The sequence below is a fragment of the Mobula hypostoma genome, chromosome 4 (assembly GCF_963921235.1).
Source record: "Mobula hypostoma chromosome 4, sMobHyp1.1, whole genome shotgun sequence".
NCBI lineage: Eukaryota > Metazoa > Chordata > Chondrichthyes > Myliobatiformes > Myliobatidae > Mobula > Mobula hypostoma.
The window spans coordinates 167135700-167161771 of NC_086100.1; the positions used below are offsets into that span (position 1 = coordinate 167135700).

At 41.6% G+C, this 26072-nt stretch overlaps 2 protein-coding genes across 2 annotated transcripts in view; both read right to left on the reverse strand.

Moving 5' to 3' along the window:
* The window catches only part of dnajb14 (DnaJ heat shock protein family (Hsp40) member B14), a 38153-nt gene extending 32259 nt beyond the window's left edge, over positions 1-5894 (reverse strand). Inside the window, exon 1 of the mRNA XM_063046915.1 lies at positions 5484-5894. Within this exon, the coding sequence (XP_062902985.1) occupies positions 5484-5616 (133 nt within the window). The 5' untranslated portion in view covers positions 5617-5894. The remainder of the gene's footprint in view (positions 1-5483) is intronic.
* A 6749-nt stretch (positions 5895-12643) lies between these two features.
* LOC134345752 (histone H2A.Z) lies at positions 12644-15140 on the reverse strand. Its single transcript, XM_063046917.1, has 5 exons — positions 15059-15140; positions 14846-14923; positions 14546-14659; positions 13459-13588; positions 12644-13115 (listed from the first exon to the last, which is right to left on the reverse strand). The coding sequence occupies exons 1-5, from the start codon at positions 15059-15061 to the stop codon at positions 13054-13056; spliced, it is 387 nt and encodes a 128-aa protein (XP_062902987.1). The 5' UTR covers positions 15062-15140; the 3' UTR covers positions 12644-13053.
* Between the last annotated feature and the right edge of the window lie 10932 nt (positions 15141-26072).

Consider the following 26072-nt stretch of genomic DNA (forward strand, 5'->3'; position numbering starts at 1 on the left):
TGAGGAGGATGCTAAGAGGATGCAGGGTGACTTGGATAGGTTGGGTGAGTGGGCAAACTCATGGCAGATGCAATTTAATGTGGATAAATGTGAAGTTATCCACTTTGGTGGCAAAAATAGGAAAACAGATTATTATCTGAATGGTGGCCGATTAGGAAAAGGGGAGGTGCAACGAGACCTGGGTGTCATTATACACCAGTCATTGAAAGTGGGCATGCAGGTACAGCAGGCGGTGAAAAAGGCGAACGGTATGCTGGCATTTATAGCGAGAGGATTCGAGTACAGGAGCAGGGAGGTACTACTGCAGTTGTACAAGGCCTTGGTGAGACCACACCTGGAGTATTGTGTGCAGTTTTGGTCCCCTAATCTGAGGAAAGACAACTTTGCCATAGAGGGAGTACAAAGAAGGTTCACCAGATTGATTCCTGGGATGGCAGGTCTTTCATATGAAGAAAGACTGGATGAACTGGGCTTGTACTCGTTGGAATTTAGAAGATTGAGGGGGGATCTGATTGAAACGTATAAGATCCTAAAGGGATTGGACAGGCTAGATGCGGGAAGATTGTTCCCGATGTTGGGGAGGTCTAGAACGAGGGGTCACAGTTTGAGGATAGAGGGGAAGCCTTTTAGGACCGAGGTTAGGAAAAACTTCTTCACACAGAGAGTGGTGAATCTGTGGAATTCTCTGCCACAGCAAACTGTTGAGGCCAGTTCATTAGCTATGTTTAAAAGGAAGTTAGATATGGCCCTTGTGGCTACAGGGGTCAGGGGGTATGGAGGGAAGGCTGGGGCGGGGTTCTGAGTTGGATGATCAGCCATGATCATAATAAATGGCGGTGCAGGCTCGAAGGGCCGAATGGCCTACTCCTGCACCTATTTTCTATGTTTCTATGTTTCTATGTCCACACTGACCCCCTGGATGGAAACAGGGATCACCAGTACCTTAGCTCTCCTCAGGTCTACCACCAGCTCCTTAGTCTTTTTCACAATAAGCTGCAGATAATTCTGCTCACACTGGGGACCCGAGTCACCTCAATCATAATATATTGCAGCTGCTACCATCCAGGAAGCAGTACCGCAGCATAAAAGCCAGGACCAACAGGCTCCAGGACAGCTTTTTCCACCAGGCCATCAGACTGATTAACTCATGCTGATTTGAGTGCATTTCTATGTTACATCAACTGTTCTATTTATTATAAATTACTATAATTGCACATTTAAACAGAGACGAAATGTAAAGAATTTTATTCCTCGTGTATATGAAGGATGTAAGAAATAAAGTCAATTAAATTCAATTCAAACACAAGTCCAATGGCCCAACTGGTCCGTGTTGACTACAGTGTCTAAGCTATAGTCTCATTTGCCCTCATTTAGACCAAGTCCCTTTAAACCTTTCTATGCTTGTACTTGTCCAAAAGGTAATAATGATTAGTCTAATGCTTATATTGGAGCATTATCAAATAGAGCTTGACAGAGACTCAGTCAAGATACTAAGTCAAGTGACCAAAGGCTCAGTCAGTGCAGAAGGTCTCATGTTTACAAAAAAAAATTAAGGAGCAGCAAGAAACGTTTAAGGAGAAAACTACAGACCTTATACCCTTGAGGGTTGAAGGCAGGGATGGATTAAAGTCAAGGCCATCTTCTCTTAAAGCACAGGAAGAGGCCACTCAACCCAATGACTCTAAGTGGGTTTCCAAAACAAACACCTAATCCATTCCCCCATTTCCTCTTGTAACCTATTCTCCCCACGCTCCCATTAACTTCTCCCAGACTGGAATCATACAGCGCTTAACAAGCCCTTTGGCCAACTCATACATGCCAGTTCTACCACACATCTACACACTAGGGGCAATCCACAGCAAACTATGCATCACTGGGATGCAGGGGGAAACTCACGCAGTTACAGGGAGAACATGAAAACTCCACACAGACAGCACCACATGTCAGAGTCAAATTTGGGTCACTGGAACCATGAGGCAGCAGCTCTACCTGCTGGGCTGACAATCTGCTACGTTTGGTACGTAGCAAGTTACCTAGGAGGCTACTGAGGCAAGATGTCAAAATCTTGGAGGCATTAGGAAAAGAGGCATGGCTGGCCAAAGTTCAAAGTAAAATTTATTATCAAAGTTCCTCCGTAATAGAATAACAACCATAACAGAATCAATGAAAGACTGCACCAACTTGGGCTTTGAAACCAGTGTGCAAAAGATAACAAACTCTACAAATACAAAAATAAAGAATTAATAGTAAAAAGTAAGTCAGCAATAAATATCAAGAACATGAGATGAAGAGTCCTTAAAAGTGAGTCCATAGGTGTGGGAACATTTCAATGACGGGACAAGTGAAGTTCAGTTAAGTTAACCCCTTTGATTCAAGAACTTGATGGCTGAGGGGTAATAAAAGTTCCTGAACCTGGTGGTGAGAGTCCTGAGGCTCCTGTACCTGAGAAGACAGCATGACCTGAGTGTTGGGTGACCCTAATGATGGATGCAGTTCCTTGCAACAATGCTCCATGTAGATGTACACAATGGTGGGGTGAGCTTTATCCATGATGGACTAGGCCGTATCCATTACTTTTTGTAGGATTTTCCACTCAAGGGCATTGGAGTTTCCATACAAGGCTGTGTTGCAGCCAGTCAATGTACTCTCCATCACACATCTATAGAAGTTTGTCAAAGTTTTAGATGGCATGCTGAATCTTCACAAATTCCTATGGAAATAGAAGCAATGTTGTGCTATCTTTGTAATTATACTTAACGTGCTGGGCCCAGGACAGGGCCTCTGAAATGATAACACCAAGCAATTTAAAGTTGCTGACCCCCTCCACCCCTGATCCTACGATGAGAACTGGCTCATGAAATTCTGATTTCCTCCTCCTGAAGTCAATAATCAGCTCCTTGGTCTTGCTGACATTGAATAAGAGGTTATTGTTGTTATGGCACCACTCAGCCAGATTTTCAACCTTTCTCCTACAAGTGGATTTGTAACCACTTTTGATTCAGGAGTCAATGAAGTTTGGGCATGTACAAGGATAAGAGGTTATGGGTGAAAAGGATACTGTATGAAAGGATATGGCAGCAAAATTCTGGATGAGCTCAGTTATGTGCAAGTAGAACCTGGGACCTATACACATGCACCAGAATACCAAATTCCAGAGAGGTAACAAAGGATCAAGCTAGTCAGTGGTGTAGTGGCATCAGCACTGGACTTCAAGGCGGATGGTCCTGAGTTCGAATCCAGCCGGGTCCCAAACTGGTTACTTATGTAACTTGCCACGAAAACGTCAATAAAAAAGCCAAGAAACCAAGAAGGCAAGTACCAGAAGAACCAGTAACCCAAGCTGGGACCACAGAAAACAAGACCCAACTAGGCTCAAAAACATTCTACTCCTCAAATGGTCCAAATAAAACCAGATAAAGAAGTCCCAATTTCCTCAACCCTCGAATTTGCATGGCTTTCATTATCTCGGTCCGTAGGAATAAAACAACCCGGGCCTGATCAATCCTGACTGGGTTGTCTAGGTGAGGGTGTCTAGTGATTAAATACATGAAACACTTGAAGACCCCAGGTTACATTAATGATGATGTGTCCCAGTGCACACCCGGTTAATTAAGCCGTGTTGTTGGAGCAAGTTAATGAAAGGCATGGGCCAGATTAAAGTGGCTCCAAAACCCTAACCTTTACCTCCTGACCCTTCCCCCCGCCCCCCGGACCCACATAAACCCTAACCCTAACATCCAAGAGCCCACACATCCCAATTAACCCTAGCCAAACCCCCACAAATGAGCTGACACCATCAGGTCCCATCCTCCCACGTCTCTCCCCATGGGGAGGCCTGCATCTCCATCTCCTAACCCTACCCTAAACCCAACACCTACACCCCTCCTACAGACCCCCATACACACTAACCCACACCTCAGCACTCATTCCCTACAATCTAACATGATATCCACATCAATCGTAAGTAGTAATCCCATCACCTTAGCATATTCAAAACCATAAACCTTAACATTTGTGCCAGGAGGAAGATCACAATAAAGGCAAGTGTTGGACCTGGTTAATGAAAGTGTGGCCCAAAGCAAAGTGGCAGGGTTGTGTGATACTGAATCTCGAGTGACAAGATCAAGATGCACAAAAGGGATGATCTTCCCACTGCCTGCATAATCACAAAAACCCCAACTACATTTATCCATAGGGTTGCCCTGAGATGACAACGACTCAACGGCAACAAATGCCCAGAGTCTGCCAGTGCAAAACAAGAACAGGCCCTTCACCCAAATATGATGCCAAATTACTCTAAATCTCTTCTGCCTATATATGACCGCTATCCCTCTATATTTGTGTCTACAATAGCCTCAAAACACCACTAATTTTAATTTTACATCCAGCCCAGCAGACCATTTCAGGCATCCACCACTTTGTAACAAAAACCTGCCCCCCCCCTTAAATGCATGTCCACTAGTGTTGACATTTCTACTTTTTGAAAAAGGGCAGATAGTCAAAAATCAATCTATGCCTCGTAAACTTTGTCTTCAGTCTACAATTCCAGTTTGTCCAACTTCTCCTTATAACACACATTGATTAAAAGGTTCTATGTGGTAATGATTCTTGCTGAACAGGACTGCGGGAGATTGGATCCAAAGATAAGATTGTTGCATTGCAAGTATCTCCTTTTCAACACTTCAAGTAATTTATTCATTTTCAGGAAGGCATTTTTTAAGCTTTTCCGAATGCCACGTACATTGTGACTTGCTGAACCATTTCAGGAAAAAAATAAGAAATCAATCACGCAGGCGGGACTGGAGTCAAAAATAGACCTGACCAGGTAAGGGACGGCCGTTTTCCTTCCCCGGATCGGATTGGTGAAGCAGAGGGTTTTTTAAATAACAATTTAATTGCTTGTTCGAAATTGTTTCTGATGTTAGTCTCTCAAAAAGAAACAAACGTTGAAGCAAAATTTAAACCTGTCTCTGGACGTCTATTGCACTCCTCTGGATTTCACTGAGTATCTCCGATTTTCGAATCCGCATTTTATCGGGGTAAAAAACTTCCATTTGCTGTGATATCACGTGGATTCTTCTGACGAAATCCAGCCAGGGTTTTTTTTATCATCTAAACTACACTCAACCCGACCAGTTAATTTGCAACATACCGGTCGACAAGCCTGTTCTCAGTTGCTATCGTCGATGTCCTAATTATTCTTTCCCAAAAAAAACACAAAAATTCGGAAGAGATGACGGTGCACAATCCAGGATCCTGGGCTTGATTGACAGCCGTGCCGAACCCCGACACAAGGGACTGACTGACTGACTGACTGACAGCTGTACCAAACCCGAAGGGCCAGCACTGATTTACAGCTCCGTTCGGCCCAGATCCGCAAAACTGGAACCGGGGCTTGCCGTGGGACTCCAACACGAAAGAGCCTCGGCCTCTTTCTTCGAAGTACAACCGCGTTTTATTTTTTGTAAATTCTGCAAACTCACCTTTTGCCTCGGCAGATGGGTATAGCTTCTCCGCCTTGTTTAGGAACTTCAGCGCTTTGACCTGGTCACCATCCTGCAGCGCTTTACGGGCTATCCTCAAGCATTTCTCCGCTTCGTCTCTGTTTCCTTCCATCTTTTAAACCCCTGCGCCTCGCCCGGCGACTCAACCAGGAAATAAGCAGATTCCACACACGCACACAAGCCAGCAACGCACCATTAGATTGCAATCCGACTCAGCAGATCACCCCTGACAAAAGGCGTACCCGCTGCTGATATATACTTGCTTCTCTGCTTTATTGTAAAAACGTTTTAAAAGCATTTGCTTTTGTTAGAGGCGAAATATAGGTTCCGAATCGTCGAGTAGTTGCCCTCTGGCCCGCAATCGCTGCACCAATGAGATCAAATTTACTAGTCCCCGCCTTATTAGTGTCTGGCTTGTGTGTTACTGATGTGAGCAAGATACTGTACTGTACTTTTCTCCTTGCCGGAACGACTGGCCCTGTTGCAATGGTGATTGGGAAATATTCCTTTCTCAAGCTCAATCGTGAAACAGCTTCTCTTGTACTCTAGCTGATAAAAATAACCATACAAAATGTTGTTAAAAACTCAACGGGTAAGGCAGCGTCGATGAAGTGGAGGTTAAAACGGTTCAAAACAGGTTTTAGATTGTAAGTGTTGATCCCCTTTCCCAGTTAGAATGGAGGGTCTTCAATCTGATACTGATTCTCTCTGCACATATGCTACTAACGAGCAGAGCGTTTCCAGCATTTTGTTTTTTCTTCATATTTCCAGAATCTACAATACTTATATTTTCACCTGAGGATGTCCAACATTATCCATTTCCACGCTCATATCCACAGCATGTATAACCTCCATGTTCGTATCGGCATAATCTCGACCCGTTAAATTCATCGTTACTGTTCACCGAACTGCTGAGATTTACATTTGGAGACCAAAGCTCTTCCTTCATTGTGGATTATAGATGTTTTGGTGGTCCGCTGTGTTCCACCGAAGAGTGGAAAATAGCTATTCAGAATCACCATTCCAAGTTGTCTGGGTTAATAGAACTACAGTAGGTTACATCTCTGCTATTGATAGTTTTATATTGATAGTTTTAGACAAGAAAATCAGTGGTGTTGAAGACAGTTGTTTAAGGACATAGTGGGATATAGATCAGATGGGAATAGAGCAGTACCAGGTGAAATTTAATCTATATATGGGCTATTACGCTCTGAAAGTTCAAATGCTGATAGGACGTATATAATACATGGAATCGATCTCGGGAGCATTGATGTTCAAGGTTTTGGGATACTTTCTTAAAGTGATACAGGTGGATAGGGTAGTTAAGTCATATGGTATAATATGCTTGCTTTCATAGACGGAGAAATGAGCATGAAGTTGAGTCATCTTGTTGAGAATGTAGAAAACTATAGCCACACCTTAAAATGCAGTAACAACCACGAGAGCATCACAGATTCACCAGTTTGGTGCCTGGAGAGCAGGGTAGTAATTCGAAGAAAGATTAGATTGATTTACATTGGAATGTATGAGACTGAACCATGACCTTTTACAGGTTTATAGAGGTCAGCACAACATAGAGGGCTGAAGGACCTGTACTGTACAGTAGTATTCTAGTGTATAGGTTTGTAAACTGAAGGACTTGTAAATGACACATAGATCATCAATAGTCTTTATCAAAAGTCCAGGGAGTTTAGTACTAGAGGGAAGAGTTGATAAATTTAAAGAAAATTGAATGGAAAGGTACAGTGGTGAACCCTGTAGAATTCTCTCTATTTCTGCATAAATATGACCTGAAATGTGATCAAGTCTTCACACAAGACCTAGAACTAGAGAACCCACTTAAATAAACAGTTATTCATTTATTAAGAATAATGATCCAATATTACATGTATTTGTTGCAAGTATGTGACCCTCTGGGGTAATGCCTTCTACAAAACCCATTTGGAGTCAGATGTTCCAATAAATAAGATGGGACTGGAGGTGTGGGTTGTAGAGGTGCCCTGCCCTATTAAAAAAAATGCAGTCAGGTTACTGATAGAAACTACTCCGAGGAGGATCTGTTTATGCACATCATGCCTCAATCAAAACAACTTTCAGAGCATCTTAGAATTATAGAAATGCTTGAAGCTGGAGAAGGCTATAAAAACATTTCTAAAGTGTTCATCAGTTCACAGTAAGATAAATTGTCTACAAATAGAGGAAACTCAGTATGTTGCTACTGTCCCTAGGAGTGTGCATCCTGCAAAGATCACACCAAGAGCACAACAGGCAATGCTGAACTAAGTGACAGTGATAACCAGCAAAAGACCTGCAGAAATCTTTCAAGTACCTAAAGTCTCTGCTCAGATGTTCACTATAAAAACACTGAACATGAATGTTTCATGGAGGGATACCATGGAGGAAACCATTGCCCTCCAAAAAAATAACACATTGGTGCTTGTCTCAAGTTCGCAGACCACCTGGATGCTCTACAATGCTTCTAGGACAACGTTATGTGGACAGATGAGACAAAAGTTGAACTTTTTGGCAGAAATGCATATTACTATGTTTGAAGGAAAAAAAGAACACCACACACCAACACCAAAGCCTCATCCCAACTGTGAAGAATGTTGGAACAAGCATCATGGTTTGGGGGCACTTTGCTGCCTCAAGAGCTTACAATCATTGAGGGAACAATGAATTCAAAAATTGTATCAAGACATTTTATAGAATGTTAGGGTACCTCTGTCACCTTAAATTTAATACAAGTTAGATAATGCAACAAGACAACCATCCAAAAGACAAGTGAATCAACAACAATGGTTTAAAAAGAAAATTCATGTTTTGGAATTCCTCTCCCAAGTTACAGAGAAAGGTTGAACAAGTTAGGTCTTTATTCTTTGGAGTGTAGAAGGTTGAGGGGAGACTTGATAGAGGCATTTAAAATTATGAGGGGGATCGGTAGAGTTGACATGGATAGGCTTTTTCCATTGAGAGTGGGGGAGATTCAAACAAGAGGATGAGTTGGCAAAAGTTTAGGGGCAACACGAGGGGGAACTTTACTCAGAGTGGTAGCTGTGTGGAACAAGCTTCCAGCAGAAGTGGTTGAGGCAGGTTCAATGTTGTCATTTAAAGTTAAATTGGGTAGATACACAGACAGGAAAGGAATGGAGGGTTATGGGCTGAGTGCAGGTTGCTGGGACTAGGTGAGAATAAGAGTTTGGCACAGACTACAAGGGCTGAGATAGGCTGTTTCTGTATTGTAATTATTATATGGTTATATGGAATGATTTTAGTCAAAATCCAGGCCTTAAATTTTATAGAAATGTTGTGGAAGAACCTGAAGCATGCAGTGCATGCAAGGAAGCCCACTAACATACGAGTTGAAGCAGTTCTGTAAGCAATGGCCTAAAATTCATCCAAACCGATGTGCAGGCCTGACCAAGTTACCAGAAACACTTGGTTGAAGTATTGCTGTACAAGGGGGTCTCATCAGTTACTGAAAGCAAAGGTTCACATACTTTTTCCAACAAATACATGTAATATTGGATCATTTTTCTCAATAATAAAGTATGAAGATCTGGTCAGAATTTAAGTCATATTTAAGCAGAGGAAATTCTACAGGGTTCACAAATTTTCTAGCACCATTAAGTTTTTCATGCAGAGTGGCAGTTATCTGTAATGAGGTGGCAGAGAAGTTAGTGGAGGCAGATAGTTTTTTTTTAAATTTGAAAAGGACTTGGGCAGATAGCAATAGCAGGGAACTGCAGACCTAAGGTAGCTAAATAGGATAGGTAGTGTGGTCTTCATAGAGAATAATATCAGACAACTACCTAGCATTTCCAAGTGTTATCTAAACCCAATCCACATTCCTTCTCATCTTCTGCAGTATCAATGTCCATGCCTTAGAAGTTATAATGAACGAAAGTTCAACTGATTCCTGAGATAGCAGGACTTCCGTACAAGGTTAAGTTCACTAAGCTTGTATTTAGTCCTGGGAAGAAACTTATAAAACTCTTGATATGGAAGGACAAGCTGGTGATGCAGAAAATGTTAGGCTGGATGGGCAACAAGGAGTCCTTATCTCAAGATGCAGGGCAAGGTATTTAAGATTGGGAAGTTTAAGAGAATGTGAACTTGTGATATTTTCTAACCCAGAGACAGTAATGTCATCTCTGACTACATTTAAGGGGATTGACAGATATACAAATGAAATACTATATTCTCACTGTCCATCCGTGTATGATCATGCCAGAAAACCACTTGGTTCCACACCAGTTCTTAGCAGATCAGTCAACTTTCCTATAATCCTGAAACTCTCTCACATATGCCTATCTATACTTGGTTTTTTGTTTGCTATTGATCTGAAGGGAAATCTATAGTGGCTAATTAATTGACTAGCACACTTTCAGAATGTGGTAAGAAATGTGGAGAATTGAGGAAACCCAAATGACTAGTGATAGCATGCAAAGTCCTATAATAATAATGAGACAGGATTGACTGATACAGCAGGCTTGAGGACAGAATCGTCTACTCACCCTTTCAAGCCTGATCCATTTAACAAAATTATATCTTATTTCAGCACTTACCATCTATTCCATAATTGATCACTTTGCAAATGTACTCAGCTAGCCTTCCACAGACCACTTGGTTAGAAAAATTCCCCAAGACACTCTGCCCATTGAGAAAATTCTCTCATAGCTCTATCCTGAATGGATGACTTCTGGGTCTATACAAACACTATCCCCACATTCATCCTTGAAAACCCTGTATGAATTTTGTACATTTCAGTGAGGTTACTTCTAACATGCCAAGTTTTTTGTGTTATACAAAAAGAACATCTCAGGAATCAACAAGAACCTTCATTGCACTCACTCTATTGCAAATTTATCTTTGCTACATAGACTATCCCATCATCAATAGTCTAATCAAGATTTTTTGAAATTTGGTCTCACCAGGGCCCCATCTAGCAATAAAAATCATGTATTATTTGCCTTACAAATGTTTCAATTCTGTCCTTCCAGGAACAACCTTTATTTTAAAACTTATAGATTTTGCACTTGTGTTATTTTATTAACCCCATTTCCCAAATTAACTAGTCATATTCAAACATACCTTAGAAGCATAGCAGCACATCCAAGGACTGCATTGATTGTTAATGCAAATGACACATTTTACTTTTGACGTACTTAAAGCTAATCATTTATCTACACACCATAGAAACCACATGCTGGTTATATTGTAGACAAAGTACCAGCTAGTCAAAGCAATTCATGAAATAAGACCTCTACTCAGTAGATCTTAGTGAAGTTAAATTCTCACTACTAGCCATTAAAGAGGAAAATTGATATCTGTACTGAGCTCAATTATTGGAAATACAGGAAACACTTAATTCCTTGTAGTAGCCTCATGGCCAATTTTTCAGTTCATTCTTCTCCACTTCCCCAGGACCCAAAATATTTGAGTTTGACTGAAACGTTAGTTCACCTTTTTGGATGGCATGGTAGCAGTGGTTTAGTTCCAGCAAACTGTGTTCAATTCTGACCACTACAGGCAAGAGATGGTGGTCTCCCATGACTGCATAGGTTTCCTCTGGGTACTCCAGTTTCCTCCCAGCCCAGACTAAACAGTTGGCAGGTTAACTAGTCATTATAAATTGTCTTGTGATTAGGCTAGAATCAAAGCAGGACTGGGCACAGCTCACTGTTTTCAATCATTGACAATCTGAAAGCAACATGCAATTTCTAGATTACAAAGTTCATTTTTGAAAGATGACCTTCACCAGTCCGAATACAATGTGATTCTATAAAATTCATTAAGTGTAGAAATATATTAGCAGATCCTTTTGGTGATGGTTTACACATACACACACAAACACCAGTTAAAGCTCACCCCTGGAGCATAGAATGCTGACAGGAAGTGAGTGTAAGAAATTCTTCATAAATGTACTGCATGAAATGGAGGAGACAGATCCTCATGACATTCAAGTATCTTACAAGTACTTGAATCACCAAAGCACAAGGCTACAGGCCTAATAAAGGTGAACAGTTTAGATGGGGCAATGGTCAACTGCTTCTGCTGGTGACTGCAAACAAAATTAAGTTTCAAAAAAACAATACTTCAACTCCATTCAGGCTCAATGTACATTAAGATGCAGCTATTTTAAACACTGAAGTTATACCCAAATGTCAGAAATTCAGATGTCATAGCTAGCATTGCTGTACCAGAACCAAAGAGCTTTCTACAAAAACCATCTGGTTGAGGAAAAGCAGATTCACTATGTCTCCACTCAGTGCTGCTGTAAAATTAAATGTTCAAGCCTAGGGTTCCTTAGCCTGAAAACACCAATGCAGGACAATTACACAGAACTAACCACATACCACAACCAATTTTTTGAACATCCCAATAACCCTTACTGCCAATTTAACCTTTTTTTGCTTTGATTATAAAAAAGGCCAGAACTCCCAAGTCACCATACTAGACCAAACACTGGCTTTAAAATGCAACTTAAATAGGTGAGTGATTAAACACTGGCACTAGAATTATCACTAGGTGCAGGAGCATCTTATTCAGATCTGTGGCAACCAATACAGACAAAGCCAAATCCCACCTTCAGGTCATTTTCTGAATGCATACATTAAAACGGCATCCCATCTAGGCACAAGTGCCAGTTTCCAATTACCATTTCCCTTTTCATACAAGGAATGTAACCCCAGCCTGTTTTTCCCTTGGCCAAATAATAGCTCAATCTGCAAGCCAGTGTTTGCAGTACCGAAGTGGAGAGAAGTGTCAGTTGTGGTCCAACTTCAAATTCAGACAGCTTCTTGCTCTTGGATCCTTTAGCTACATTATTGACACTTACCTCCAGTCTCTTGATTGTCCTGTCAATTTAGGTTCCTTCATCTTGTGTAAAGGACAACTCAATCATAATCTGTTAAGGTCAAGACCAACAGGTATTGCAGAATTTCATCATTAACCTGGAAACAGAATCCAAATCCTGCAACTGGAAGTGCTATTGATAGTCCCTTCAGTACAGGCTGAAGTGCTTCTTGATGGCTCATTAACTGTAAAACTAGTTAGCTAATGGCACTCAATGTTGTCAATTACAGCAATAGTACTATTCCTGCTCAAGGCAACTACTTCCAAACAGATTACAGACAGTTGTTTTTGAATGCATTTTATTGAAAACTTCACCCAAAGGAGACAGTCAGACAACCCATTCAGATTCCATTTCACTCCAAAAATAAAGTTATACAAGCAATAAGCTCTTCCTGCATTTAAAACATTGCATTAGGGCCTCATTAAAAAGGCAGGAGCCAGAGAACATCTCCAGCTCACTCAGTTCCACCAGTCAGACTTTGCTTCCCAATACCATTGCACAGGGAACTATTACTTTTAGCTTTATTTTAAAATGACCCCTCCCCCCATATATGGAGATAAAAAGATTTTTCTAATCACATTTCAGAAGTCCAGTGTCTGTTCAGCCAGATCCTCCAAAATTTCTACAGCTGATTAAACAAAAATGGAGTCCTGAGATAATGAACTAAAAAATAAAAATGACATTTAATCCTCAAACAGTCTTCTGCTGTCCCTTCTTGCCAATTAGAGATTTGTGGATGTGTGGAATGACACCTAAAAAAAAAACAAAGTCATTAGGCACCAATGCCAAACCCACTGCATGAGTAGAACATGTAATCAGCAAGCAATTTGTTACATCCACAACTCCTTCAAAACAGTATGTTTAGCCCCATTCCCAATTTCCCCAAAACCCCATAAATTTGGCCTCATTTACCTATCCCATTCACCCTTTGAAAGTCTGAGCTTCCACTATGCATACAGGAGCATGCAGATTAGTGTCCCCCCCCCCCAACACAAACATAGAATTGAGCTGTAGGTGCTGCTACAGAAGTCAACCTTGTACAACAAATCCACTTCTGCAATTTTGGCCATATGTAACTAATCACAGTGTACTTACCACCTCCTGCAATGGTGGCCTTGATTAAAGAATCCAACTCTTCATCACCACGGATAGCAAGCTGCAAGTGACGAGGGGTAATACGCTTCACCTTTAAATCTTTGGACGCATTTCCTGCAAGCTCCAGCACCTGGGGGAATATAGGCAAATTAAACATGGGCAGATAATACAGCTCCACCTCCCACCCCTAAAGCCTAGCAAGTCATAACCAGGTATCATGAAGAGCCAGCACTGCAAATACACAAGCTAATACAAGGATTGGGACATGAAACTTCAAAACACTGATTAGTCCACACTTTGTCAGGTGGAGGCAATTCACCAGGATGTTGCCTGGATTGAAGTTCTTTATTATGGGTAAAAACTGGGTTTGATATCCCTGGAGCGAAGGAAGTCCAGGGAAATAGAGAGAATAAAAGCACAAGCATAGATTAGAGCCTAGGCATATCAAAAACGGTATAGGATTAAAGTGACAGTAAGGGGAGAAGTTTTATTATAGACAGGCATTAATAAATGGAATGCACTGCCAGGTGGGGGAACCATATTCACTACATATTCAGCAACTTCCCTACATCAGATTTCTGAGTGCTTCATTTTATTATTTAATGTAATTCCTTTACCACAGAATTTTTTGTAATCAACTTATTGCACTGTGCTACCACTGCAAAACAACAGTTTTCACATCACCCCACTCAGTGATGGCAGGCCGGATACAAACAAGGTATACAGTATATTCGACCCAATGCAGGCAAATACAAACCATGCTCTCAACCCAAAACATCTACCATACTTATACCTCCACAACCCGGAGCTCCTCTAGCATTAATTTACTAAAGCCTAGATCGCCATAAGGGTTAGGATAGAGCCGGGCTAGAAAACCATTCAGCTCCTCAAACTTGATCTGTCCCAGGCCTCAACTACTCCAATTGCTAAAACTACCCACCAAATATCGACCTATCTCCCCACGGGCCGAGGATGTCTCCCCAATCCCGGAAGACTACAATCCTACTCATGGAGAAGCTCACACCGACCGAGTTCCCTCACACCGGTCTGCGCCGGCTGCCTAATACCGCCCCCATCCCCCTCTTACCTCGGCGGTCAGGTACTCCAGAATAGCCGCGCTGTAAACGGCCGCCGTAGCGCCCACTCGGCCGTGACTCGTCGTCCTCGACTTCAGATGCCGGTGGATGCGACCTACCGGAAACTGCCGTGGAAGGAGAAACAGCAGATTTACTCGCCCGTGCCGCGCACCCGCTCTCCCCTCCCCCACACGGCCGCCGTGTTTTTTTTCGGTTTAATTGTTTGGTGGGCGGTACCCGCCCGCGCGCCCGCCAGCAGCCCGCGGCTCGAGCCAAGATCACGGGGTCAGCGCGCAGCGCCCTGCACTGACCTGCAACCCGGCTCGCTGTGAGCGGGAAACCGCTTTGGTTTTCGCCTTGCCAGAGTCTTTACCCGCTTTTCCGCCAGCCTGCCAAGGAAGGAAAGAGAAAAAAAATGGTTATAAAGGTAGCTAATAGTAAACGTGAGGAAAGGAAAAATACGCGGAGGAATTTTCCTGCGGGAGCGGTTAATGCAGGTGGGCCTGCGGCCTTGTGGCGCTCACCATTGCCGCCGCGTGTCAACAGTACCCAGCCGTTTTTTTTAAACGCTCTGCGCTCCCGCCTCTGCGTTGGCCGTCTTATTTATAGTCAGCTCGACTGACATCCGGGCTAGTGGAATCAGGACTAACAACCAATGAATGGCTGCGCAGTTTTCGGGGATGAGCCAATCGGAAGCGACGGAGCCAGCGGTTGGGGTGGGACAATGCGGCGTGCGCGGGACTGGAGCTGGGGGAGGGGGGAAGGGGGGAAGGAATGTGCGCGCGCGCGTTCGCGAGGTTGCATGGCGCGGCCCCGAAGAGTGCACGTGGCGATGCGCGCCAAACCTGCAAGTGAAAACTCTAAAAGGACACTCTGAATTTTAATACAATTGGGGCTGTACAGTATGCATGCAAGTACGTTCCTTCTCACATAGAAGTGCACGTCTTAATTGCAAAGAGTCAAATTACGTGGGAATGGTGGGATAACTTGAGATGAAAAATTAAAATGTGAAGGAAAAGGGGGAAATAATTTACAAAATATAGCCTGCACTAAATATATAGAGAAGGACAAGAACATAAAATACATTGCTAAAAATTTATGCGTTGAAAATATTGTGAGAAAGAGCATTCTCCGGGATCGGTGCAGGGAAGCAAACTGGGTTAAAGATATAGAGAGAAAGACTTGCATTTCTTTTGCATCCTTAACTATTTCAGTGTACAGCTGACGCGTGATTTACACAGTAGCCAGGTACTTTCTAGAGAGTAATCGTGTTTATAATGAAGGGCATACGGCAGATTATGCATAACATGCTCCCAAAGTATCGGTGGGATAAAGACCCGATAATCTGCGTTTGTAGTGATACTAGTTGAGAGATAAGTATTGGCCAACCGAGTTCCAGAGTCAACTCTATTGCTACACTCCAAAATAATGCTAAAGGGCTTTTTACATTGTTTTGAAAGGTTTAATGTCAAGAATGTTCTTCTGGAATAAATTTTATTTTACCTTCATAAAACAGTGAATGTCCATCAATTGGTAAATGTGTGATCATCTTATCCAGTGGCTCTATAAATCTAAATGAATTTCAGTCGTCCAAAATTAATCATGTTTTGAAAATGAATAAGGATTTCATACCATATATACATAATTTATTATGTGTATGTTTCGTATGTAACATTGTGCACACAACCTGACCGAATAAGATCTTTGAGTAAATGGTTTACACCTTGCTTTACCCCTTGTGTCTCAAGTGTGTTAAGTCTGTTCAGTAAAAGACTTCACTGGAGATTATGACTGATTTACATTGGAAACAAGACGGGATACACACAGTCACAATCATCAAAAGTGACAAAGCTTTCAAGGATGTTGAGTAACTTTGAGACTGTGTAGTGAGAGCAAGTTTAAGAAGCTCATGTTTAATCACAGCAAGTCTTAAATGAAGACTTGGGAAAGAAGAAAGATATTGGCCGCAAAAAATTGCAATATAGAAATGGACTCTAAAAATGGTTGCCACTAAACACAAGTATAAATGTTGTATATGGATCAACACCAGTAGTGATTATGGGAGCCTTGATTTTGAGTCAGGTGAGTTAAGTTGAGTGATGTTAAAAATGGAACTAATGGGAAGCAATTAACATTTAAATGGGAATCATTTAATGCAACATATTACAGCACCATTCACCCCCTACCTTACCTCCATTCAGGGCCCCAAACAGTCCTTCCGGGTGAGGCAACATTTCACCTGCAAATCTATTGGGGTCATCTATTGTATCCGGTGCTCCTGATGTGGCCTCCTCTGCAATGGTGAGAAACGATGTATATTGAGGGACTGCTTTCTTAAGCACCTCCGCTCCATCTGCCAAAAGCAAAATTTTCCAGTGGCCAACCATTTTAATTCCTCACCCCATTCCCTTCTGACATGTCTGTCCATGGTCTCTTCTTTAGCCGTGATGAGGCCATTCTCAGGGTGGAGGAGCAACACCTCATATTCCATTTTAGTAGCCTCCAACCTGATGGCATTAATATCAATTTCTCCCTCTGTATTTTTCCCTCGCCCTTCCCTCTTCTTCTATTTCCCACTCTGGCCTTTTACTTCTTCTCCTCATTTGCCCATCACCTCCCCTCCTTCTTCCCTTTCTCCAACAGCAACTGTGTATTAATTTCCATAAAACTGCCTGACCTGCTGAATTCCTCCAGCATCTTTTGTGTGTTACTCTGAATTTCCAGATATGCTGAATCTATTGTGTTTATAATTAGAGCATCATGATGATTTAATTGTAGAAAATGAGGGAAATAGTCCATGTGCAGAGCTAAACAGGGCAAGGCAAAATAGTGGCAGTTTAACATTGTCCCAACAGAAAGAAAACAGTTCTAGCCGCAAATCACAGAAGAAAGGTTTAAATGAATTTGAAAAGGAAAATCTACATTAATCAAATAGCATAACACCATAAGCAGTGAAAGCTTGAAATAAACTAAATTATTGGAGCAGTCAATAAGGCTTTGATTTAATTGTTGATACAGCCACTGACTGTTTTGTCATGGAAAGAGATATGTATGACCACAAGTTTAGTAAAATACAATTAGCAAAAATCACTTTGAAGCTGAGAAGCATTATGTGGGTCCCGAAAACATTGAATCAATGAAATCTATGGTCCTCCATTATGGACGAAAGGGAAGCCTGCCAGTCTAGATAAAGAGTCTTGACTCAAAAATCAACTCTCCGTTTCTCTCCCCACATGCTGTTTGGCCCACTGATTTCTTCCAGCATCATTGTTGTCACTACCAACTATACTGGTTGATTTTGCAAATAAATTAACTTTTCTTGGGAGTGACTAGCTGAAGGTGTTATGGACTGAAATAGCATATTTGCTGTGAATATATTATGGACATGTTTAAAAATACTTCTGGAATAATATGAATCTACATTCAAGGATTTTTATAGGGCATCATATGAATATCAAACAAAATGCCTAGCCAATCTATTATAAACCTAGGTATAATCTTTATGTACTGGAAACTTAGTAAGAAAAGCCAAGCTGAACAGGAGTGGCACAAGGCACTGGTGACTGCTCTTAGAAATTTGCAGATTCAACACGTAAATCTTTGACAAACCTCTATAGATGTACAGTGGACAATATCCTGATCAGTTGCATCATGGCCTAGTATGGAATTACCAATGTCCAAGAATGGAAAAACCAACAAAAGGTGATGGATGCAACCCAGTCCATCACAGGTAAAGCCCTTCCCACCACTGAGTACATGGAGCGCTGCCACAAGAAAGCAACATCTATCATCGAGGACTCCCACCATCCAGGCCATGCTCTCTTCTTGCTGCTGCCATCGAGAATGAGGTACAGAAGTCTTAGGTCCTACACCATCAGATTTTAGGAGCAGTTATTCATCAGGCTCCTGAACTAGCATGGGTAACTTCACTCATGTCAACTTTGAACTGATTCCACAACCTATGTACTCACTTTCAAGGACTCTACAACTCATGTTCATCATATTACTTATTCACTTATTTCATTATTATTATTATTATTGTATTTACACTGTTTTTCTTCTTTTGCACATTCCTTGTCTTGTCAGTCTTTGTGGGTAGTTTTTCCATTGATTCCATTGTATTTTTTTGTTCTACTGTGAATACCTGCAAGAAAATGAATCTCAGCATTGTATATATTGATTTAAATGTATTGTGTTAATAAATTTAATTTGAACTTTGGTGACTGGGTAAAAGTGATTGTGTGATTCCACAGTGATGAGACTTAATGGTCGGACAATGCAGAGATTAAAATGGTGGAAAATTATTAATATCACCTGTTCCCCCTCCTCTGTAAAAACATACACTGAATTGATGGGGGGAGTGTCTTTATAGGATTAGGTCTGCTTCAACGATGCCTAACAATTAGTACCCCCAAGGGGTTGCACTGTGTACAAAGCATCCATTATTAAAGACCTCCAGCACCTAGAGCATGCACTTTTCTCACTGTTACCATCAGGTAGGAGATACAGAAGCCTGAAGGCACACACTGAGTGATTCAGGAACAGCTTCTTCCTCTCTGCCATCCCATTCCTAAATGGACTTTGAAGCTTTGGACACTACCTCACTTTTTTAATATACAGTATTTCTATTTTTGCACATTTTTTCAAAATAATCTATTCAATACACATAATTGATTTACTTGTTTATTATGTTTTATTTTATTTATTTTTTTTCTCTCTCTCTCTCTCTCTCTCTCTGATAGATTAGGTATTGCATTGAACTGCTGCTGCTAAGTAACAAACTTCACGTCACATGCCGGTGATAATAAACGTGATTCTGATTCCGATTCTGAAAGGCCACTATATAAAAATATGTGAGTAATTTAGACAACTTGAGCATCCTCTGCCATTCACTAAGATCATGAGTGATAAAGTCATAGAAAAGTACAGCATAGAAAAAGGTACTTTGGCCCATCCAGTCTGTGCCGGACCATTTAAACTTCCTATTTCCAATGACCTGCACTGGGACCATAGGCTTCAATACCCCTACCATCCATGTACCTATCCAAACCTCTCAAAGTTTGAAACTGAGCTCACATGCACCACTTGTGTTGGCAGCTTGTTCCACACTCTCATGCCCTCTGAGTGAAGAAGTTTCTACTCATGTTCCCCTTAAACTTTTTACCTTTTACCCTTAGCTCATGACCTTTAGTTGTAGTCCCACCCAACCTCAGTGGGAAAAGCCTGCTTGCATTTACTCTTTCTATACCTGTCATAATTTTGTATACCTCTATCAAATCTCCTCTCAGTCTTCTATGTTCCAAGGAATAAAGTTGAATTGAATTGAATTGACTTTATTTCTTACATTCTTCACATACGAGGAGTAAAAATCTTTACGTTATGTCTCCATCTAAATGTGCAATGTGCAATCATAGTAATTTATAATAAATAGAACAGTCAATGTAATACAGAGTACACTCAAATCAACGTGAGTTAATCAGTCTGATGGCCTGGTGGAAGAAGCTGTCCCAGAGCCTGTTGGTCCTGGCTTTGTGCTGCGGTACTATTTCCTGGATGGTAGCAGCTGGAATAGATTGTGGTTGGGGTGACTAGAGTCCCCAATGATCCTACGGGCACTTTCTACACACCTGTCCTTATAAATGTCCTGAATCATGGGAAGTTCACAACTACAGATGCACTGGGCTGTCCGTACCACTCTCTGTAGAGTCCTGCAGTTAAGGGAAGTACAGTTCCCATACCAGGCAGTGATGCAGCCAGTCAGGATGCTCTCAATTGTGCCTCTGTAGAAAGTTCTTAGGATTTGGGGGCCTATACCAAACTTCCTCAACCTATTCAATCTTTCCACATAAATCAGGTTCTCCAGAACTGGCAATTTCCTTGTAAATTTTCTCTGTACTCTTTTAACCTTATTTATATCCTTCCTGTAGTTAGACGACCAAAACTGCATGTAATACTCCAAATTAGGCCTCACCAATGCCTCATACAGCTTCAACATAACATCGTATCTCATGTACTCAATACTTTGATTTATGAAGACCAGTGTGCCAAAAGCTTTCCTATAATACCAGTTTCAATGAATCTTGGACCTGTAGACCCAGACCTCTTTGTTCTACCATACTTCTCAGTGCCCCACCATTCATTGTGTAAGACTTACCCTGGTTGGTCTCACTGAAGTGCAACACCTCACACTTGTCTGCATTAAATTCCATCTACCATTTTTCCAGCTGATCCATATCCCACTGCAAACCATAACAGTCTTCCTCACTGTCCACCGCACCCCTAATCTTGGTGTCATCTGCAAATTTACTGATCCAGTTATCATCCAAATCATTGATATAGATGACAAACAACAACAGATCCAGCACTGATCCCTGCGGCACTCCACCAGTTGCAGGCTTCCATTCAGGGAAGCAACCATCTACTACTACTCTCTGGACTTCTCCCACAAAGTCACTGTCTAAATCAATTTATTATCTCACCTTGAATTCTGAACAACTGAACCTTCTTGACCAACCTCCCATGCGGGACCATGTCAAATGCCTTGCGAAAGTCCATGTAGACAACATCCGTGCCTTGCCTTAATCAACTTTCCTGGTAATTTCCTCGAAAAACATAAGATTCATTAGAGATGACTTACCATGCACAGAGCTGTGCTGACTATCCTTAATCAGTCCATGTCTATCCAAATACTCATATTCAGTCTCTTAGGATACCTTCCAATAACTTTCCCACTACTGATGTCAGGCTCATTGGCCTATAATTTCCTGGTTTATTTTTAGAGCCTTCTTAAACAGCTGAACAATATTGGCTATCCCCCAATACGCTGGTACCTCACCTGTCACTAAGGACAATTTGAATATCTCTGCTATGGCCGCAGCAATTTCTGCACTTGCCTCCCGCAGAGTTCGAGGCAACACCTTGTCGGTTCCTGGGGCTTTATCCACCCTAATTTGCTTCAAAATGCCTACTCTGTAATCTGAATAGGATTCATTTCACCTCACTTCTATAGCCTCTGTGCTCATGTCCTGAGTAAATACAGATGCAAAAAAAATTTTTTAAGATCATCCCCATCTCTTTTGGCTCCACATGTGGGTTACCATTTTGATCTTCCAGAGGACCAATTTTGTCCCATGCAATCCTTTTGCTCATAACATATCTGTAGGATCCCTTAGGATTCTCTTTCACCTTGTCTGCTAAGGCAACCTCATGCCTTTGTTTAGCCCTCCTGATATCTTTCTTAAGTGTTTTCTTGTATTTCTTATACTCCGTAAGCATCTTATTTGTTCCTACCTACCTATACCTGTAATGCACCTCCTTTATCTTTTTAATTAGGACCTCAATATCTCTTTAAAACCAAGGTTCCCTACACTTATTATCTTTACCGTTGATTCTGACAGACATATACAAGTTTTGTACTCTCAAAATTCCACTTTTGAAGGCCTCACACTTACCAACCACATCTTTGCCAGAAAAGAGCCTGTCCCAATCCATAACTTACCAGATCCTTTCTGATACCATCAAGATGGGTCTTTCTCCCATTTAGAATCTCAACCCGCAGACCAGACCTACCTTTTTGCATATTTACTTTGAAACTAATGGCATTGTGATGACTAGATGCAAAGTGATCCCATGCACAAACTTCTGTTACCTGCCCTGCCTCGTTCCCTAATAGCAGATCAAGTTTCGCTCACTCTCTCATTGTTTACTTCCATGTACTGATTAAGGAAACTTCCCTGAACACACTTGACAAACACGATCCCATCTATCTTTTACAGTATGGGAGTCCCAGTCAATATGGGGAAAGTTAAAATCACTTATGTTTCTTGCAACAGTCTGCGATCTCTCTATAAATTTGTTCCTCTAAATCTCTTGGACTGTTGGGTGGTCTGTAATATAGCCCCATTTATGTGGCCATACTTTTCTTATTACTCAGTTCCACCCATAATGCCTCACTAGATGGGTTCTCCAGTCTGTCCAAATTGAACACAGCTGTGACATTTTCCGTGACTAATAATGCCACTTCTCCTTTAATCCCTCCCACTCCATTGAACAGAACCTCAAAATATTGAGCTGCCAGTCCTGCCCCTCCTGCAACTAATATCATAATTCATGCCTTGAGCTCATACTTGTTGCATTGAAATATATGCAGCTCAGGACATTAGTAACACCATGTTCAACCTTTTGGTTCCTGACTTTGTCTGAGGTCTTAACAACATCTGTCTACACAGCCTCTCCACTATCTCTTCTAGCATTCTGATTCCCACCCCTCTGCAACTCTAGTTTTAAACTCCCCCTCCCCCATGCAGCATTAGCAAACCTTCCCGCTAGGGAATTGGTCTCCTTCCAGTTCAGGTGAAAACAGTCTCTTCCGTACAGACCCCAACTTCCCTGGAAGAGAGCCCAATGGTCCAAAAATCTTATGCCCTCCCTCCTGCACCAACTCCTTAGCCATGTGTTAAACTGTATAATCTTCCTATTTCTGGCCTCATTCGCTTGTAGCACAGGTAGCAATCCTGAGATTTAACCCTGGAGATCATGCCCTTTAACTTAGCACCTAACTCCCTGAACTCACTTTGCAGAATTTTGACCACGACCTCTGGCTGTTCTCCCTCCCACTTAAGTATGCTGAAGACTCGAACCGAGATGTCCCATACCCTGTGAGACAATGTACTAACTGGGAACCTTGTTCTCATCCACAGAACCTCCTTTCTGTTCCCCTAACTAATAAAACCCCTATCATCTCTTCTTCCTACTCCCCCCACCTTCTTTTCTGAGTCACAGAGCCAGACAATGCCAGAGACCTGACTGCTGTGACTTTCCTCTGCTAGGTCATCCCCCAAATAGTATCCACAGTGGTATACCTGTTGTTGAGGGAGATGGCCACAGGGGTACTGGCTGTTTAACCCCTTTCCCCTTTCTGACTGTCACCCAGTTTCCTGTGTCTTGAACCTTGGGTTGTCCTCTCTCTCACCTCCTCAGCCTCCCAAATGATCTGGAATTCATCTAGTTCCAGCTCTTAACTCCTTTATCCTGAATGTTAGAAGCTGCAGCTGGATGTACTTCTCACTGGTGTGGTCATCAGGAACACCGGAGGTTTCCCTATCTTCCCACATACCTCAAGAGGAACGTTTCACTATCTTGCCTGGCATCTCTATTGTTCTGACTGAGAAAATATAAAGAAGGAAGAACAATAAACTGTGGGGGAGAATAAAGCTTCACCTACAGCTTTTTTGCTTTCTCTCACTCACGCCTCACCTTGCTGAAACCTTGAAGAGCTAAAGCCTCAGAAACCCAACCCTAACTCTGGCCATTCCAACAGTGAAAATGGCAGTTCCTCTTGCCCCACCTTACTTTAATTTGTTCTTGCCAATCAATCCTAAATGCTGGCTGGCTACTGCTCAAGCACCAAACTGCCATAAGTTGCTGCCTTTTCTATGCAAACCTGAGTGAGCTATGTCTTCTCAGGCTTCAGATCTCTGATTGGCTGCTGCTCATGTTTTGCCTTAGTGCAACTTTCATGTACTAATTCAGTATCTACTGGTACTATTTATATTTAAATAAATCCTATCAGTTTTCTGTTGAATATAATCAGTGACTGAGCATCAACTCTCCCCCTTCCCCCAACTCATTGCAGACCTTTTGGATACTGAATTCCAAAGATTCACTGCCCTTTAGGTAAGAAATTTTCTCTCATTTCAGATCTTAATGGTTATCTCCTTTTTTTGGAACCATGACCCCTGGTTCTAGAGACAGAAGTCAGAGGAAAGAACCCTAAATTAAATTTGTGTGGCTCAGTGTGATACTTTTCATTCTTCTAAACTCTAGAGAACATAGATCTTCACAGTTTTTCTATCCCAAGAATCAGTCTGGTGATATTTCATTTTGTCTACTCCCATAATATTTGCTCCATTGGAAATACAGTATATCTTTCCTGAATATAGGAGACCAGACCAGATTAGTACTCCAAATGTGTACTCCAGCATTCCATATGTATTCTCACTATGTCCCTATATGTTTTGAATAAGATGTCACTGATATCTCATTGTACTTGTTTGTTTAAATTAAAAATTCTAATTCACATTAAATCTTGATATAAAATTCTGTCATATTCTGATCATCGTTCTCAAAAGACCCCTTCAATAGAAAATTAATTGACCAGTTTTCCTTGCATAATACTAAATCTAAAATACCAGTTGCTTTGTTTGTTCCTCGATATGAAGTTGTTCTCCACACTTAGCTGTATATTTGATTTCCCCAATTAATTAATTAACCAATTAATGCAACTTAAAGTCTGCCAGGATTGTTGTGTTAACCTTGTTGCAAACACCTCTTATTTCTTGATGTATATAATACCTAATATTACCATCACTGTTTGGAAAAATTGTTGAATGTTTTCTGCTCTGTGCTGTTTCTTCACTCCACCCAAACTGATTCTAGTACTTACTTTTTGAAGCTAAATCTTTTATTTCTGCAGCCTTTATCATATTCTGTTTCATCGGGGTTATCCCTCTTTTTTACAAAAAGTATTGCAGACATCTATGGATTAGATGCTACAAACTTTTCAGTGTTTTCTGTTCAATCATGTTAATGTTGCAATTGTTAGTACCACTTCAGAAAAAAGCCTTTGGATATTTGAGTCAGTGTTTGGAAGACTTCATCAAATAATGTCAACCTAAAAAAGGTGGAAGTGTGCCAAAGAACAGAAGGAAATGATTTATTTAGGTCTGCAAGCAGGTGAGAAAATGGGCTTCAGCCAGTTAAAGAGCATATTGAGGCCATCATCAGAGACAGAAAATCTGAAAACATGAACACAAGAGATTGTGCAGGTGCTGGAAAAACAGAGCAACACACACAAAATGCTGGAGGAACTTAGCAGGTCATGCAGCATCTATGGAAATGAATAAAGAGTTGACATTTTGGGCCGAAGCCCTTCTTCATAACTGGAAAAGAAAGGGGAAGAATCCAGAATAAAAAGATAAGAGAAGGAAAGGAGTGAAGCTAGATGATGAGAGGTGAAGCCAGGTGGTGGGTGAGGGGAGATGAAGGAAGAAGCTGGGAGGTGATAGGTGGAAAAGGTAATGGGCTGGAGAAGAAGGAATTTGATGGGAGAGGAGAGTGGACCATGGGAGAAAGGGAAGGAGGGGAAGCTGATAGGCAGGTAAGGGGAAGAGAAGAGGTAAGGGGGGGCTAGAGTGGGGAATTGAAGAAGACGGATGGGGGAAACTCGCCTGAAGTTGGAGAAATTGATGTTCATGCCAAAGTTAGAGGCTACTCATATGGAATATGAGGTGTTGCTTCGCCAGCCCGAGAATGGCTGCATTTCTGCAATTTCTGCCATCTTCAACAGGACAACACCACTAAACACATCTTTACTAACCCCCCTCCACTCTGCACTTTCCTCAGAGATCATTCCCTCCATGATTCCCTTGTTCATTTGTCCCTTCAAGCTAATCTCCGTCCTGGCACTTAACCCTGCAAGTGGAAGAAGTGCTAGAGCTGCCCATTAATCTCCTTCACCTCTATTCAGGACCCCAAACA

Excerpts from the sequence above, each read along its gene's own strand:
- LOC134345752 (XM_063046917.1), bottom strand. Across the intron at positions 14,660-14,845 it reads CACAGCGAGCCGGGTTGCAG|TTTCCGGTAGGTCGCATCCA; the intron begins GTCAGTGCAGGG and ends CTTCCACGGCAG. Across the intron at positions 13,116-13,458 it reads GGCCACCATTGCAGGAGGTG|GTGTCATTCCACACATCCAC; the intron begins GTAAGTACACTG and ends TTTTTTTTTTAG.